Source organism: Rhea americana, unplaced genomic scaffold, assembly GCF_003343005.1.
Source record: "Rhea americana isolate MKP2758 unplaced genomic scaffold, rheAme1 scaffold_11, whole genome shotgun sequence".
NCBI lineage: Eukaryota > Metazoa > Chordata > Aves > Rheiformes > Rheidae > Rhea > Rhea americana.
This window is the reverse complement of record NW_028185150.1, coordinates 7,338,723-7,351,251: the sequence shown is the minus strand read 5'-3', so window position 1 is coordinate 7,351,251 and position 12,529 is coordinate 7,338,723. Positions and strand designations below refer to the sequence as shown.

General features: G+C 41.4%; 1 protein-coding gene across 1 annotated transcript in view; it reads left to right on the top strand.

Annotated features, from left to right (window-relative positions):
• The first annotated feature begins 43 nt into the window (after positions 1-43).
• PCSK5 (proprotein convertase subtilisin/kexin type 5) overlaps positions 44-12,529 on the top strand; it is a 248,905-nt gene continuing 236,419 nt past the window's right edge. Inside the window, exon 1 of the mRNA XM_085313604.1 lies at positions 44-773. Within this exon, the coding sequence (XP_085169730.1) occupies positions 573-773 (201 nt within the window). The 5' untranslated portion in view covers positions 44-572. The remainder of the gene's footprint in view (positions 774-12,529) is intronic.

The window sequence follows — 12,529 nt, the reverse complement described above, 5'->3', positions numbered from 1 at the left end:
GGGAGGGAGGGAGGGGAGAGCGGGGAGAGGGAGGTGACCGAGGCTGAGTGGAGTGAGGCGCTCAGCTGCCAACACTCACACACCGCCTGCCGCTGCTGCCGTGCTGCTCCTGGACCCCGGGCAAGGCGGGGAGAGGGAGAGGAGAGCGAGCGAGCAGGCGAGGAAGATAAAGAAGAGGAAGAGGAGGCAGGCGGTCACTAGGAGGGAGAAAGCTGAAAGAGGAGGGAAGAGCAGAGAGGGACGAGAAGGAAGCCTCCCTCCTTGCGGAGAGAAGACTTTCCGCGTAGCTGGGGAAAGAGGGAGAAGGCTGGAGCTCAGAAACTGTGCGAGAAGCTCTCCGAGCAAGTTACTTAATCCCCGAAGAGCGGAGGGAGGAGGGGAGAGCGGTCACCACAGTTGCCGACAGTAACTGTTATTCCCGGCCCCCCACAATCTAACCCCCAGCGGTTCAATGCACTATTCCAAGCTCTTCCTAGTTTCCTCCTCGGGGTAACTTTGCCGCCGGGAGGCGAGGAGCGGAGCCGCGGAAGAAGGAAGGCGAAGTTTCGCGGGGGCTGCGCGCGGCGGCCACCATGGGCTGGAAGCGCCGCTGCGGCGGGGGAGGCGGCGGCGGCGGCGGCGACCTGCTCTGCTTGCTCACCCTGGTGCTGGGGTTCCTGCTGCCCGCCTGCCGGACGCGCCTCTACACCAACCACTGGGCTGTGCGGATCGCTGGGGGGCTCCCGGAGGCCGACAGGATAGCTAGCAAGTACGGATACGTCAATATAGGACAGGTAACCGCCGTACGGATACTTCTGCGCAGCCCGCCGCGCCGGCAGCCCCGCCGCGCCGCTGCCCCCGCCGCGGGCCCCGCCAGCGCCGCGGCCCGGCCCGGCCCGGCCCGGCGGTCGCGGGGGCAGGTAGCGCGGCGCCGCGGCGGGGACGGGGACGGGACGGGGACGGGTAGCTGCGCGCCCCGCGGTTGAAGCCCGGGCTCGTCCCCTCGCGAGCCGGCGGTGCCCGCGCAGGCGGGACGTGGCAGGCGGCGGCCGGGGGGCAGCCGCCGCCGTCCCCGCGCGTCCGTCGCCGCTCCTGGACGGGCGCGGAGAGGGCGGCGAAGCCGGCGCCCCGGCCAGGTGGACGCCGCGGAGGGAGGCGCGATGAGGCGGGTCTCGCTGGCGCCGCGCCCGGCCCGCCGGGCGACACCTGGATGCCGCGGGATCCACAGATGTGCAGCCAGAAAACACCTGGCCCTCGGCAGGTCCAGGAGCCCGGCCGTGAGAAGATTCCTGGATCCACRCGGATCCAGGAGCTCCAAGTGAGGAAACACCTGGCTCTCACTGGATCCAGTCACGCTGAAAAATCCTCTGCCGCTGCATCTGGGCAGTGCTGCTCTTGAAAAATGTCGTAAGATCGCTTTTTTTCTGACACATTTGCTGCCACGGTATGCTAGGCTCTCCTGACATCGAGCCTCAAAATGTGAGTCACATATGTAGGGCACAGCAAGTTGGATGCCTAAAAAATAAACAGTTCTGTCGCATGCCTGTGTATGAACATCCAGGCATGGTTCTTGTAGACAGTAGTTTATACAGYGTGAATTCAAAGTTCAGAAACAAGCAGTTACAGGTACAGAAGGCTTCATCTTATAAATGAGAGTCACAAAATTGCAGCTGTGTTTATAGAACAGGCCTTTTACATCAACCAGATCATAGTGACACATATCCAGTTAGTATTTGTGTTGTGTCGTTGACTTAAAAGTTTGAAGCCTGTATCTCAGCCGTTCCCAAATACTACACACCTGAATGAGAGAGCTGTACAGTTTACTGAAGTAAATAATTTACGTAAGAAGAGCCAGACTGCAGCAGTGCAATACATGATGTATACAGATGCAGATATTAAGAAAGGCTGAGTCTCAGCTTCCCTCGTGGAATGCTTGGGCAGGTAGGTTAAGGCTGTTCCCATTCAAAGGGAGAGAAATTCAGGAGAGTTGAATCTAYACCTTGGAGGAGCCATTTTTAGAAGAAAGAGGAATACAAGAGTGAATTTTTTTGCACCAATATGTTTTGGTTTTGTCTTATGCATGTCTTTCGCACAAGGTGTTTCTGTATATTCCTATTTGGACCTCTAGAGTGCTGAAATAAGCAGCAGTTAGCTGATCACTTCTTCCTTTTTTGTCTTTTGCCAGACCAGCTGGCTAACTTAGGGCCTGCTTTTTTATCCCTTGCACATCCAGACCTTCTGCTGGATTAAGGAAAGAACCTAGAAAGCTGCTATTGTCTTGCGTGTTGGTGAAGTGCTGTGTACGCACCTATAATGTGTTAATAATACATGTATTACTGATCAGGCTAACAGATAGGAATGAGAGAAAATAGAGGCCATGAAAAATGAACAACTGGAAAATACTCAGTATACAGATGAAAAGAGGATATTTGTGAAGGGAGTCAATGCTGCTAGTTGTGCAGAAAGGGAGAATGTCAAAAGACAAGTATAACACTGCTGCCTGTGTGAGAAAGAAAACTTTAGTAATAATATGAGCTAGACTGATGTTTATTCCTAGTCTTCTGGCTGTTGCCAACTTTTAAGCGCAAGAAGCAGGCAGAGGGCATATGCAAAGCAGTCCATAGAGCTTCCTGTAACTGTGTGGGACTGGAGTGACTCGGTTCTAGATGTCATTCTGTCCCTCTGATGTAGAGCTCAGTTGTACAGTTAAGAGGTCTTACTCATTTGCAAAAGTTGCAATGCTGAGTTTCCTTTCATTGGTGTCTTTGTAGGATGGCCATTTTTAAGTTTCTGATCATGCCTAGCAAAGTCATCTGCAAATGTTAGCAGATGTTAACTCTGTGTTAGCGTGTTCATTAGTACTAAGTGGACGTTCTAGTACTTGCAGTGAATCTTTCTTCTCTTATTCCCATCCTCTCCTTCTGCTACTTCTTTCAGGTCATTACATAGGACAAATAACTTAAGAATTTGGAGTTCAGTGTTTGTAAGATAACTAGACTGCTTGTAGTGTGATCATATGTGATTTAATATTTTAATATATGGGTCAAAGCATACATAAAATAGTTATGTTCCTTAAGAAATATAAGAAAATGTGTTTCCTTTCCTGTGGAACTTATCCATCATTGCATGTAGAATATTGCTTAATAGTGACAGGTGAAGATGGAAGTTACATTCTAGAGAAAGAAACGTRGGAAGAGGCAGGACTGATGAGTAGGATTTGTCTGTAAATAAGTTCCCTGCATATATTTGAAAAATATATATGTGTCAGGAGTTACYTGACACTTAACAGGAAGTGCAAAATAATATGAGAAAGGCATCTACTGTTTATTATTGGGAGACAATTTGAAATAATTTAAAAATCTGTACTTGACTATAAGATGGTGAAAGATAYTCTCTAATCTAGCTGTAGTATCAAAATACTAAGAGAGAGACAACTAGTAAGCAGAATTCTCTGTTAAAGACAAGACTTCTTGTGCTTATTGTCTGCATATTAGTGCAGCCATGGCCAGGTAGTTAAATTTTGCTTTTGCAGGTAGCATCTCTTCTAGGTAAGCTGAAATACAGTGAGTAAAGCTGAATGTGTCATTAAGATCTAAGCTGTGTTTACTTTTCCTTGAAGATGGTAATTGCAAATCTCATAAAAGTACACATCAAAAAAATAATTTGAAATAGATCTAAAAAAACAGTGTAGCGTATTGCGCATAGTATTTCTGGTTAAATTAATCAAACTTAATTTGAGAGCTCACCTTTAAGAAGACAGTGCAAAAAGCTGCATCAAAGTTCTGCTGCATCTGACTCAGTGAACTGACCCAGTACTACTTACCCAGCCAAATAAAAGAATTATAGTATTCTGGATAAAAGTTAAAGAAATTGTGTATAAGAAGTTACAGTCAGATAGGGACAGTTGCAATGTTGCGAAACAGGAGGATTCTGAAAATGTACCTACTTGCATGATTAGAGCTGAAGAAAAAGAGGATTTTTTTGAGGGTATTATTCTTACCAATCTGTCAGTTTTGAATGAGTGAAGATAAAAGAAGGTAAGAGAAGGGAGATACTAGGATACTTCAGGAATAARACAATTAAGGGTATACAGTATTTGGGTTGGGTGTGTGGAGAAATGGTGCTAAAAGGTGACTTGGTCAGTGGAGACAAGATAGTAGAAACAGAAGGCTTTGATTCTTAAATGTCAAACAAAAAAAAGCTGAGCRAAGAGGTATTATTTAGTGCATTCCTGGTATTAGTATATAATAATATATAAAATAATACCTCATTGATGCTCAAAATCCCTCTAAGTCCATTTTCATTACCATAGTGACACCAGGAAGGCTACAAAGCCTAGTTGAGTGACTAGACCAGTAAGTCAGAAATAGATGGATAAAAAAGGTATGTTCAAGGAGGCTGAGAGATTGCCTGCCGGTGAGCAACAGAGTTCTTCCGCAGCTCACAGCTTCCAGTAACATCCTGTTGCTCTTGAATTCTCCTTATGGTCTCCATCTTTTGTTATTACCTCTCCAGCAACTTGAAGCTTCAGYTTCTCTGCTTGTTGAAAAAAGGAGTTTTCAGTGGACTTTAAGGAGACATGGAATAAAGAAAAAGAAACTGCTGTTACTCTGTATTTTCCCAGGCTCTGTGTTTTAGGTCTTCTTTTCTCTATGTGTACTAGCATGCTGGTCATTTATCTTATCTTTTTCTTATGATTACCAATATAAAATTCAAAGTAGATATAGAAGTTTGATTGTTCTTCATAGATATTTAAATTCTAACAGTAAATCTAGTGAGACTTTCATTCCTTGCCTTCATCTATGGTTTGGAAAAGCAAAGAGTAGTGACTTAGACTTTTAATTATATCAACCAATATTTGGTTTCTGTTGGAAAAATCCTTTCCCCGTAGGACTAGAATGAAAGCACAAGTATCACAAAAATTGGAGCAATGGTTCTACTGAGGCAAGTGGACTGGATGTCCTACTGAAAGTCTGTGATTTTGGTTGCTGTAGCTAGTTCTGTGGTGCGAAGCTTACTGATTTGGACAGTAGGGCCTACKTGGGCCTACTCAAATCAGTCTCCATTTAAGGCCTGTTAAAAGCCTTTACCATGAGGCCATGGTACTTTGCTACTGGTAACGTATTTTGTGTGACATAATCACAACTATATTAAAGCCAGTGGAGCAACACAGTGAAGCATCGGTTTAAGCTACAAAGGAATCTGTCCCAAAGCTTCCTCTGTTTACCTGGGATACAGAATAACATTAACTGGGGTATAGAATAACATAAATATCTGAAGTAATGATTTGAATGTATAGATGTTATTTCTTTTCTTTCCCCATGTACTTCAAGAATTTCTGTCCTTGATGTTGAAACAGTTAGTTTCTCTGGCGAGTGAATCCATGTCTCGCGTGAAGAGTGCTCCCTGTTGCTCTTGCGTGGGTCTCTCCAGGAAGCCAGGGCCTGACAATCCCTCTGGAGAGGTGTGATAAGGTAGTATAATACAAAGCAGCCATGGAGCTGCTCTAAGCTAGACACTGAATGGAGTGATATGGAACATACTCTGTCACCCAGCAGATCCTGGGTGACATATTTTATGTCATTGCATAAAATCATATCTGTCTCTAAGCAGCTGCACTGAGCATACCTTTCTCTTAAAGCAAAGTGTCTGTCACTAGCTTTTGGGAAAGTTTCTTCCTCTGACTGTYGAAGTGGAAGGTGCTAAAGGATTTATTAAAACATATAGTCTGTATTGCATTTTATACAATTGGCAGTAATATTATGACTCTGCTGATAGAGTGGAGATTTGTTACTAAAGGAAGCTTTCTTTTGATACAGCCATGAAAATTATAGTATGCTGATATGTCATCTTGGTTCCCATGGTTTTCCTTGTTTCTTGTAAACACAGATTCTCACTGGATATAAATTTGTGGTTTGGTGGTAAAATATTCTTGATAGACTGGGGAAAGAAACACCAGCCTGTAGAGGAATGATATGTGAAGCAGCTTAGAAGCTGGGAATGCTAGTCATGGCTTGAATGCTGAAACCCTTTGTGCTCTTGAGCCAGTAATTTAAACTTTTTCTCCTCACTTGTTCATTTGTATTGACAAAGTAAGGGGAGATTCAATAACTGGAGGTGGGCACGTGAGTATCTTCTTGCTTCAAACATGTGGGCTTCAAAATTAGGAAGGTTTTCGAGGTCTGTACTCTTGGTGCTGCATCAATTTCTCTGTTGCTATTAAGAGCCTGGGGCTCCTCCTTCAGGCAGGGAGCTTTACTTGAGGGTGTGACAGGGAAAGAGAAAAGCAAACAGCGGATACCTCCAAGGAGATGGAAGAATGGAAGAGGTGCTGATATCCTTGCTGTGGCTTCAACAAGGAAAAGAAGTGCTACCTTAATTAATGTAGAAGGAAACTTTAGATGCCTTTGTTCCTTTTTTCTCTTAATTCTAGGCAGGGGCTGAGAATGGGCCAGCACTCTTCTAAATCCCATCTTTCCTCTTTAAATATGGGAAGAATACTTTCTTCCTGCTCTTTTCCAGGGGGTAGTGGCCTCATCCCCACCTTCTGTCACTCTCTGCAGGTGGCAGACTGCCCTTCATCCCTCACCCTGATTGTAAGGAGTACACGCTGTTTGTTATATGGATTTGATTTTGTAGATGCGTAATAAATGAAGATGTGATTTGCTGAAATATGAGTTTTATCAGGAGTTTACAGATTTAAAGCCAGCAAATCACAGAAATAGTTATTAAATACTGGTTCATTTGAAACCTGAGGTCACAGTGATGGCAGGGAGAAGACATTACACCAAAGTCAATTGATAAGAAAAAATAGGAAGAATGGCTGTTTTCCGGTTTCAAAATCTATTCCTGATGGAAGGCAAAAGCGTATCTTGCAAATTAATCAGTCAAAATTGGAAGATTAGAAAAAAGCATTGCAGCTGAGAGAAAAGGGAGCTTAAACAAAGAGCCTAAAGTAAGGTTGTCTTCAGCAAAGATTGCTACCATAATTTCCAACATCTTAAATGTATGGTCTCAAAAAAGCAGAATGATAGGCCTCTGTGTGCAAAAAATGTTCAGTTACTCAAGAGTGATAAAATAGAGAATTAATACGTGAGAYAGACCCATTAAGAGCCTATCTGGTCATAACACTGAAACAGAGTGAAWTGTTACCAAAATTAATAGCTAGAATATACATTTAATAAAGTCTTAAGTACTAAAGATGAATCTATTGAAAGAATAAAGCTAGATGTGCTCCAAGTCATATACACATGCAGATGTAGTGGAATTAAAAAGATATACCACATAAAATTGAATTCTCTGCTATTTATGACAGAAAAAGTACATTTTGAAATCTGAGGAAGAAATATAACTGAATAAGAAAGGTAATGAGTGAAGGCAACTCTCCTAAAGCCTGCAGTCCAGAGAGACGGGTGTAGAGATTGTTTTAGCAAACTCTGTCGGGTCAGAGAAATATCCATGACAGATATTTAGACAGATATTTAGAAAATGTAAGCACCAGAATAACATTCTTGCAAATGCTCACRGGCCACAAAAAGAGGAAAACAGCACGTATTAGAGACTACAAAGGGTATGTCATGGCTAATAACTTAATACTTAGCAGTACTCTTATCAGTGCAGTTTATAATGGAAGCAGGGAGGGAGGGAAAGAAGAGCATAGCACTACTAAATAAGAGTTTTTATAAGGAGTTTGGTGAAGAAAAGTGTGTGCCAGATGAGTTCTGGTTACAAAGGCAATCTAATAATAAACTTTCTATATTGTAAAATAAAAGAAGCTGAGAATCTGATCTTACAACATAATAGAATCAAGCTACAAATTTTGTGATGATTCTTTATGTAAAGCCTTTAGGCAAACACAGACAGAATTATACTTTTAAGAAAAACAATTAGTTGCAAACCCAAATTTCAAATGGCGCTTGTGGAAGCTGCTCCTCTCAGGTGAAATGTGTAAGGAATTGAGCTGGGCAATTTTTTAAATTGAAGAAAAACACATGTTAAAACATATTAAATAAGTAGTATGCACAATGCATGTAGAAATGTCATAGCTCCAGCACACAAAGCCGTAATGGCTGACAGCCGTGAAAATGGAGGGTTGGGATCTCAAGATCAAATTGTCCATTCCTCTGTCCTCAAGTAAGATCAGCTGTGCCTACTTTTTTTCTGGCAGATAGCTAATCTATTCATGAAGGTCTGCAGTGAGGAGACTCTGCAGTGGTAGGGCATGGTCAATTCTAGTGGTTTGTTATTTTCATTGCCTCCCTGAAGTCTAACCTATATCTCTCTTCCTACAGTTTAGGGCCTGCATTTCTTGTTTCACCATGAATATGAAGAAGAGCAACATCAGGGAAGCTGTTATATTCCACTCTTCCTACCACCCACTTTCCTCTTTATTCATCCAAGCACATTTTTTTCTGTTGTTTCACATAGGTCATATTTTCACTGGTCAGTTTTACTGTCTATCTGTGATCTTTCTAAGTGATACTTATCTTGAAAATGGATGGAGAATTCCTGCTGGAACTTCAGTGCTGGATTGAGCATAAGGATTTCTTCAGATATCTTGAGGACAGCACTCTTATTTATATATCTCTTTATGGTGTTTGTGTTTCATGTGGCCATATGACATTGCTGACTTGTGTTCAACTTGTGATCTGCTATAGTTCRCAGAATGATTCTGCCAAATTCCTAGCCAGTTGTTCTGCAGCCTAAATTTGTCTAATATATTATTCTTGATTAGATGTAATACTCTGTGTACGTCTTTGCTGAATTTTGTCCTGTTTTTCCAGAGTTTCATTTTCCGATTTGTCTAGTTTTTTTTTAATTGTCTTCATGTCCTTCAGCATGCTTGCGGCCTTCTTCTGCTTCTTCTTTTGCATATGTTTAATAGGCACATTTCCTATGCCACTATCCAGGTCACTAATGAAAATATAGAGACATAGAGAAAGATACAGTTTGTAGAGGAATTCTGGCAGGCAAAGGTATGAACGCCACTGTAATGAACAGACACATTAATGTTATCTACATAGTTTTGTTACATACCGTACCATAGTTCAATTAAGCTTTACTTCAGGAATTTGAAGAGGACTGCTAATTGAGTAATATTTGAAGATAAGATAAAATTTCAATTTACAAAGTATCCGCTCACAATGAATATAAAAATCACAGACAGAGTGGCTTGCACCTGAAGGCCAGTTCCTTGCTATTACAAAGCTCGAACTCATCATCTCTTCAACAGTTTTAAATCAGTTTAAAGCTAACCATTTTTAAAAGCTGCTTGCCTTCAGTCTGAAAAGCTGCTTTTTACTGGCTTTAAATTTACAGACTGAGCTTAGTCGTGCATGGACTGTACATATCTGTTTGTTCTATTGTTAAATAGTTCTTCTGTCTCTCCAGCGCATTTGCAGAGGGCAATGAGCTTTCAGTTTTCCTAGTGTAACTTCTAGTTTCCTTTTAGAAGAGAGGCTTCCCACTCCTATGGTTATCTCTTGCTATATTTTAATTGAACTCTGTTTAATTTAACCAGAAGGATGGCCAGCTTGTGTACAGCCTCACCACTGCTTTCTGCAATGTTGTAAATCATTCTCTTGTCTTTGTCACACAAGATATTTCCAGTATTATTTGTGTGTGTTTTGCAGCTGTGTTCTGTGATTGACCAGTATATCTTTCTCTTCCTTTCCAAATGTTGAATTGTAAAATCACAAGATAGGCAGATACATATGTCAGCCATGGATCTGAATAAATCATAAGGGCCCTAGCGAGGATCTGTGATGCTCTTTGTCACATGCCAAACTCAGGAAAAAATATGATCAAAGAGAATCCTGCTTGCCAAAGATGTATAGCTTAAGACAGTAAGTGATTATTTGGCAACATGCTGGACCCAATTTGACTGATATTTGCAGAATGAAATACTCTTTGGAACGGAATGTAGCAAGTCCAGAGGAATATCACCGCTACACCATGAAATCCTGCCAGAAGAGCTTGTTGTGGAAATTCTTGCAGATTACATGATGTGTGCTATAGAGAAGAGATTGTAAAAAGTGTATTAGCCAAGCATGATCATGGATCATATGGTGCTAAACAAATAGGAAAGAAAAAAGAAAGTCTCAGCTCAGACTCTTCCATATAGAAGGAATCTGCTCACAGGATGAAAATATACTTCTAAATGAGGGATATCCATTAGCAAGAGGCCATTTTTGGTCAAATTAAGGCAACTTCAGGCTTTCCTCCTTTTTCTCTTATTTTTTTGTGCCAGCTAGGAATAGGCCTCATTTATGTTTGTTTTCCAGGGCTAAACTGAGGTTGTAGAGATGTCACAAGTCATAATTCAAACCTTTGCTACATTTACTTTTTCATTCTTTTTCAAATTGAAATAAAAACACTGGTTTTTATGCAAGAATGAATGCTTAGTGGGCAGTGTAAGTGTTACTGAGCAGCACTGTGTGCTTGAAATCCAAGCTAGAATTGAATAATGTTCTCTTTTTTTTTGAGAGAGAGAATTTAGCTTAATCAGTGATAGCACGTAGCCTCACCTCTGGATAAAGCTAGAGGACATGTCTTTACTGTGTTAATGTGCTTCACAAAGGAAAGCACAGGGAAAGTAATGTGATATGTTTAAAAACACATAGCAAGGAAAATCCTTGCTATATGGCACTTCTAAAAGTCAATGGTACGACATCCAGGGCATAGTTTTTCCTGTAAAATGTTCATGTGAATGACCTGTATTGGAACAAGCTCATAAGGAAATATGGCTCTTTTTAGTCAGCCAAAAGGTCTGTCTAGCTTGTCTGGTTATGGCAGTGGCACTGAGTTATTGTCTGTGGGAAAAAATGAACAGAAGCGTTTTATGCTTCTCCCTAATATTCTCTTGAGCTGTTTTCGGCTCAGGACACTTCGCAGATTGGATGCAGTTTCTGTGTACTTAGAAATTCTCAGTAGATTTTTTTAACCAGACACTTGTCTGGTTGTCACAGTCTTTTAGATAAATGTAAACTTTCAACATCTACAGTATGCTTTGGCAAGGATTTTGAAAGTCTGCTGCTTCMCTGTATGCAGAACCACCTGTGTTTTGCTTGTTTTGAACGTGACTCGTATTAGCTTTGTTTGATGGCCTGTAATTCTTGTACTAAAATAGGCAGTGAAAATAAGTCTGTATCCACTCTTCTTATGCTACCACACGATTTCTTAATTTTTAGTATTTCCTCCTAAATTGTCTCTTCTCTAGACTGAAGAGTCTTAGCTTACTTAGCTATTGCTCATACAGAAGATATCTTTGTCCGTTTTGTCGTTCTTAGACACTTTTCCAGCTCTACTATGTCTTCTAGGCATAGAAGGGACCAGAACTGCACAATGTACTAACAGTGTGGAAAAACCTTGGATTATTTATACAATGACATCATGATGTTCTCTGCTTTGATCTCTATGTTTCTTGATAATGGTTTGCTTTTGAGGCTGCCACCAATCTGAAGTTTCCAGGGATTAGTCTGCCATAACTCTGTGATCATCATTGCTCAGTGGTACTGGGCMGCTCAGAACACTTCATTTTGTATTTGAGGTTAGGATTGTACATGAGTTCATCTACATTTTTGAATTTCATTTACCATTTTATTGTCAAATCACTCAGTTTTCCAGGGTCCATCTGCAGCTCACACAGTCAGCCAGAGTCTTTGTGGTTGAGAATGGAAACAGCAGCTGACTCCTACACATCATTGCTCACTCTCTTTTCCGTGTCATTTTTTATGTGAAAAGGTATAGGTCCCAGAAAAAGCTCTAGCACAGGTCTTGGCGGAACTCTACTGGAGATGTCCCTCCATTGTGAGAATTGAACTAATTATTTCAGATCTTTGTTTTCAGTCTTCTGATTGTTTGTGCAGGGACCTTCCTGTTTCGCCATGGCTTCTTAATTTTCTAAAGACTTTTGGTGAAGGGCATTGTCAAAAGCCTTTTGGAAATCCAGATAGAGTATTTCTACTGGGTCACATTTATCTGCATGCTTGTTGACCTCTTCAAAGAACACTAACAGTTTTGTAAGATAGAATTTCCCTCTATTTGACTCTGTCCATGTAGATAATTTTTTATCCTGGTGTCCATTGTTCTTGTATTTCTTACAGTTTCTACCGATTTCACTGGTAGAGATCTCTTGTTAAAAATTTATGTCACATTTGATGTAAATCTACTATCTGTAGATATGAAAACAGTTTTTAAAATGAGAAGTTTCATGCCAGTGTTCCTATTACTTTCAATTACTTTACTGAGTTTGTTTATTCAGCTATGTCATCCTTATTCCTTTAGAACTCTTGCATTGCAGGATATTTGCACTTCAAGTATCGTATCTCGAGTAGCTCATCTGAACTAAATGGAAGCAAACAAATCCATGAAATGCTGAACTTCGAAAAATACTTGATGTTTTTGTGAGTATGCTGGCCTCCAGTGAGCCAAGTAGGAGAATGAACAGTATTGACAGGGCTTTAAGGTGAGAACACTTCCCTCTGCCCCTTGGAAATCAGTAGCACAGCTTAATTACAGGAATGAACTACGAAGTAAGCACCATTTTTTC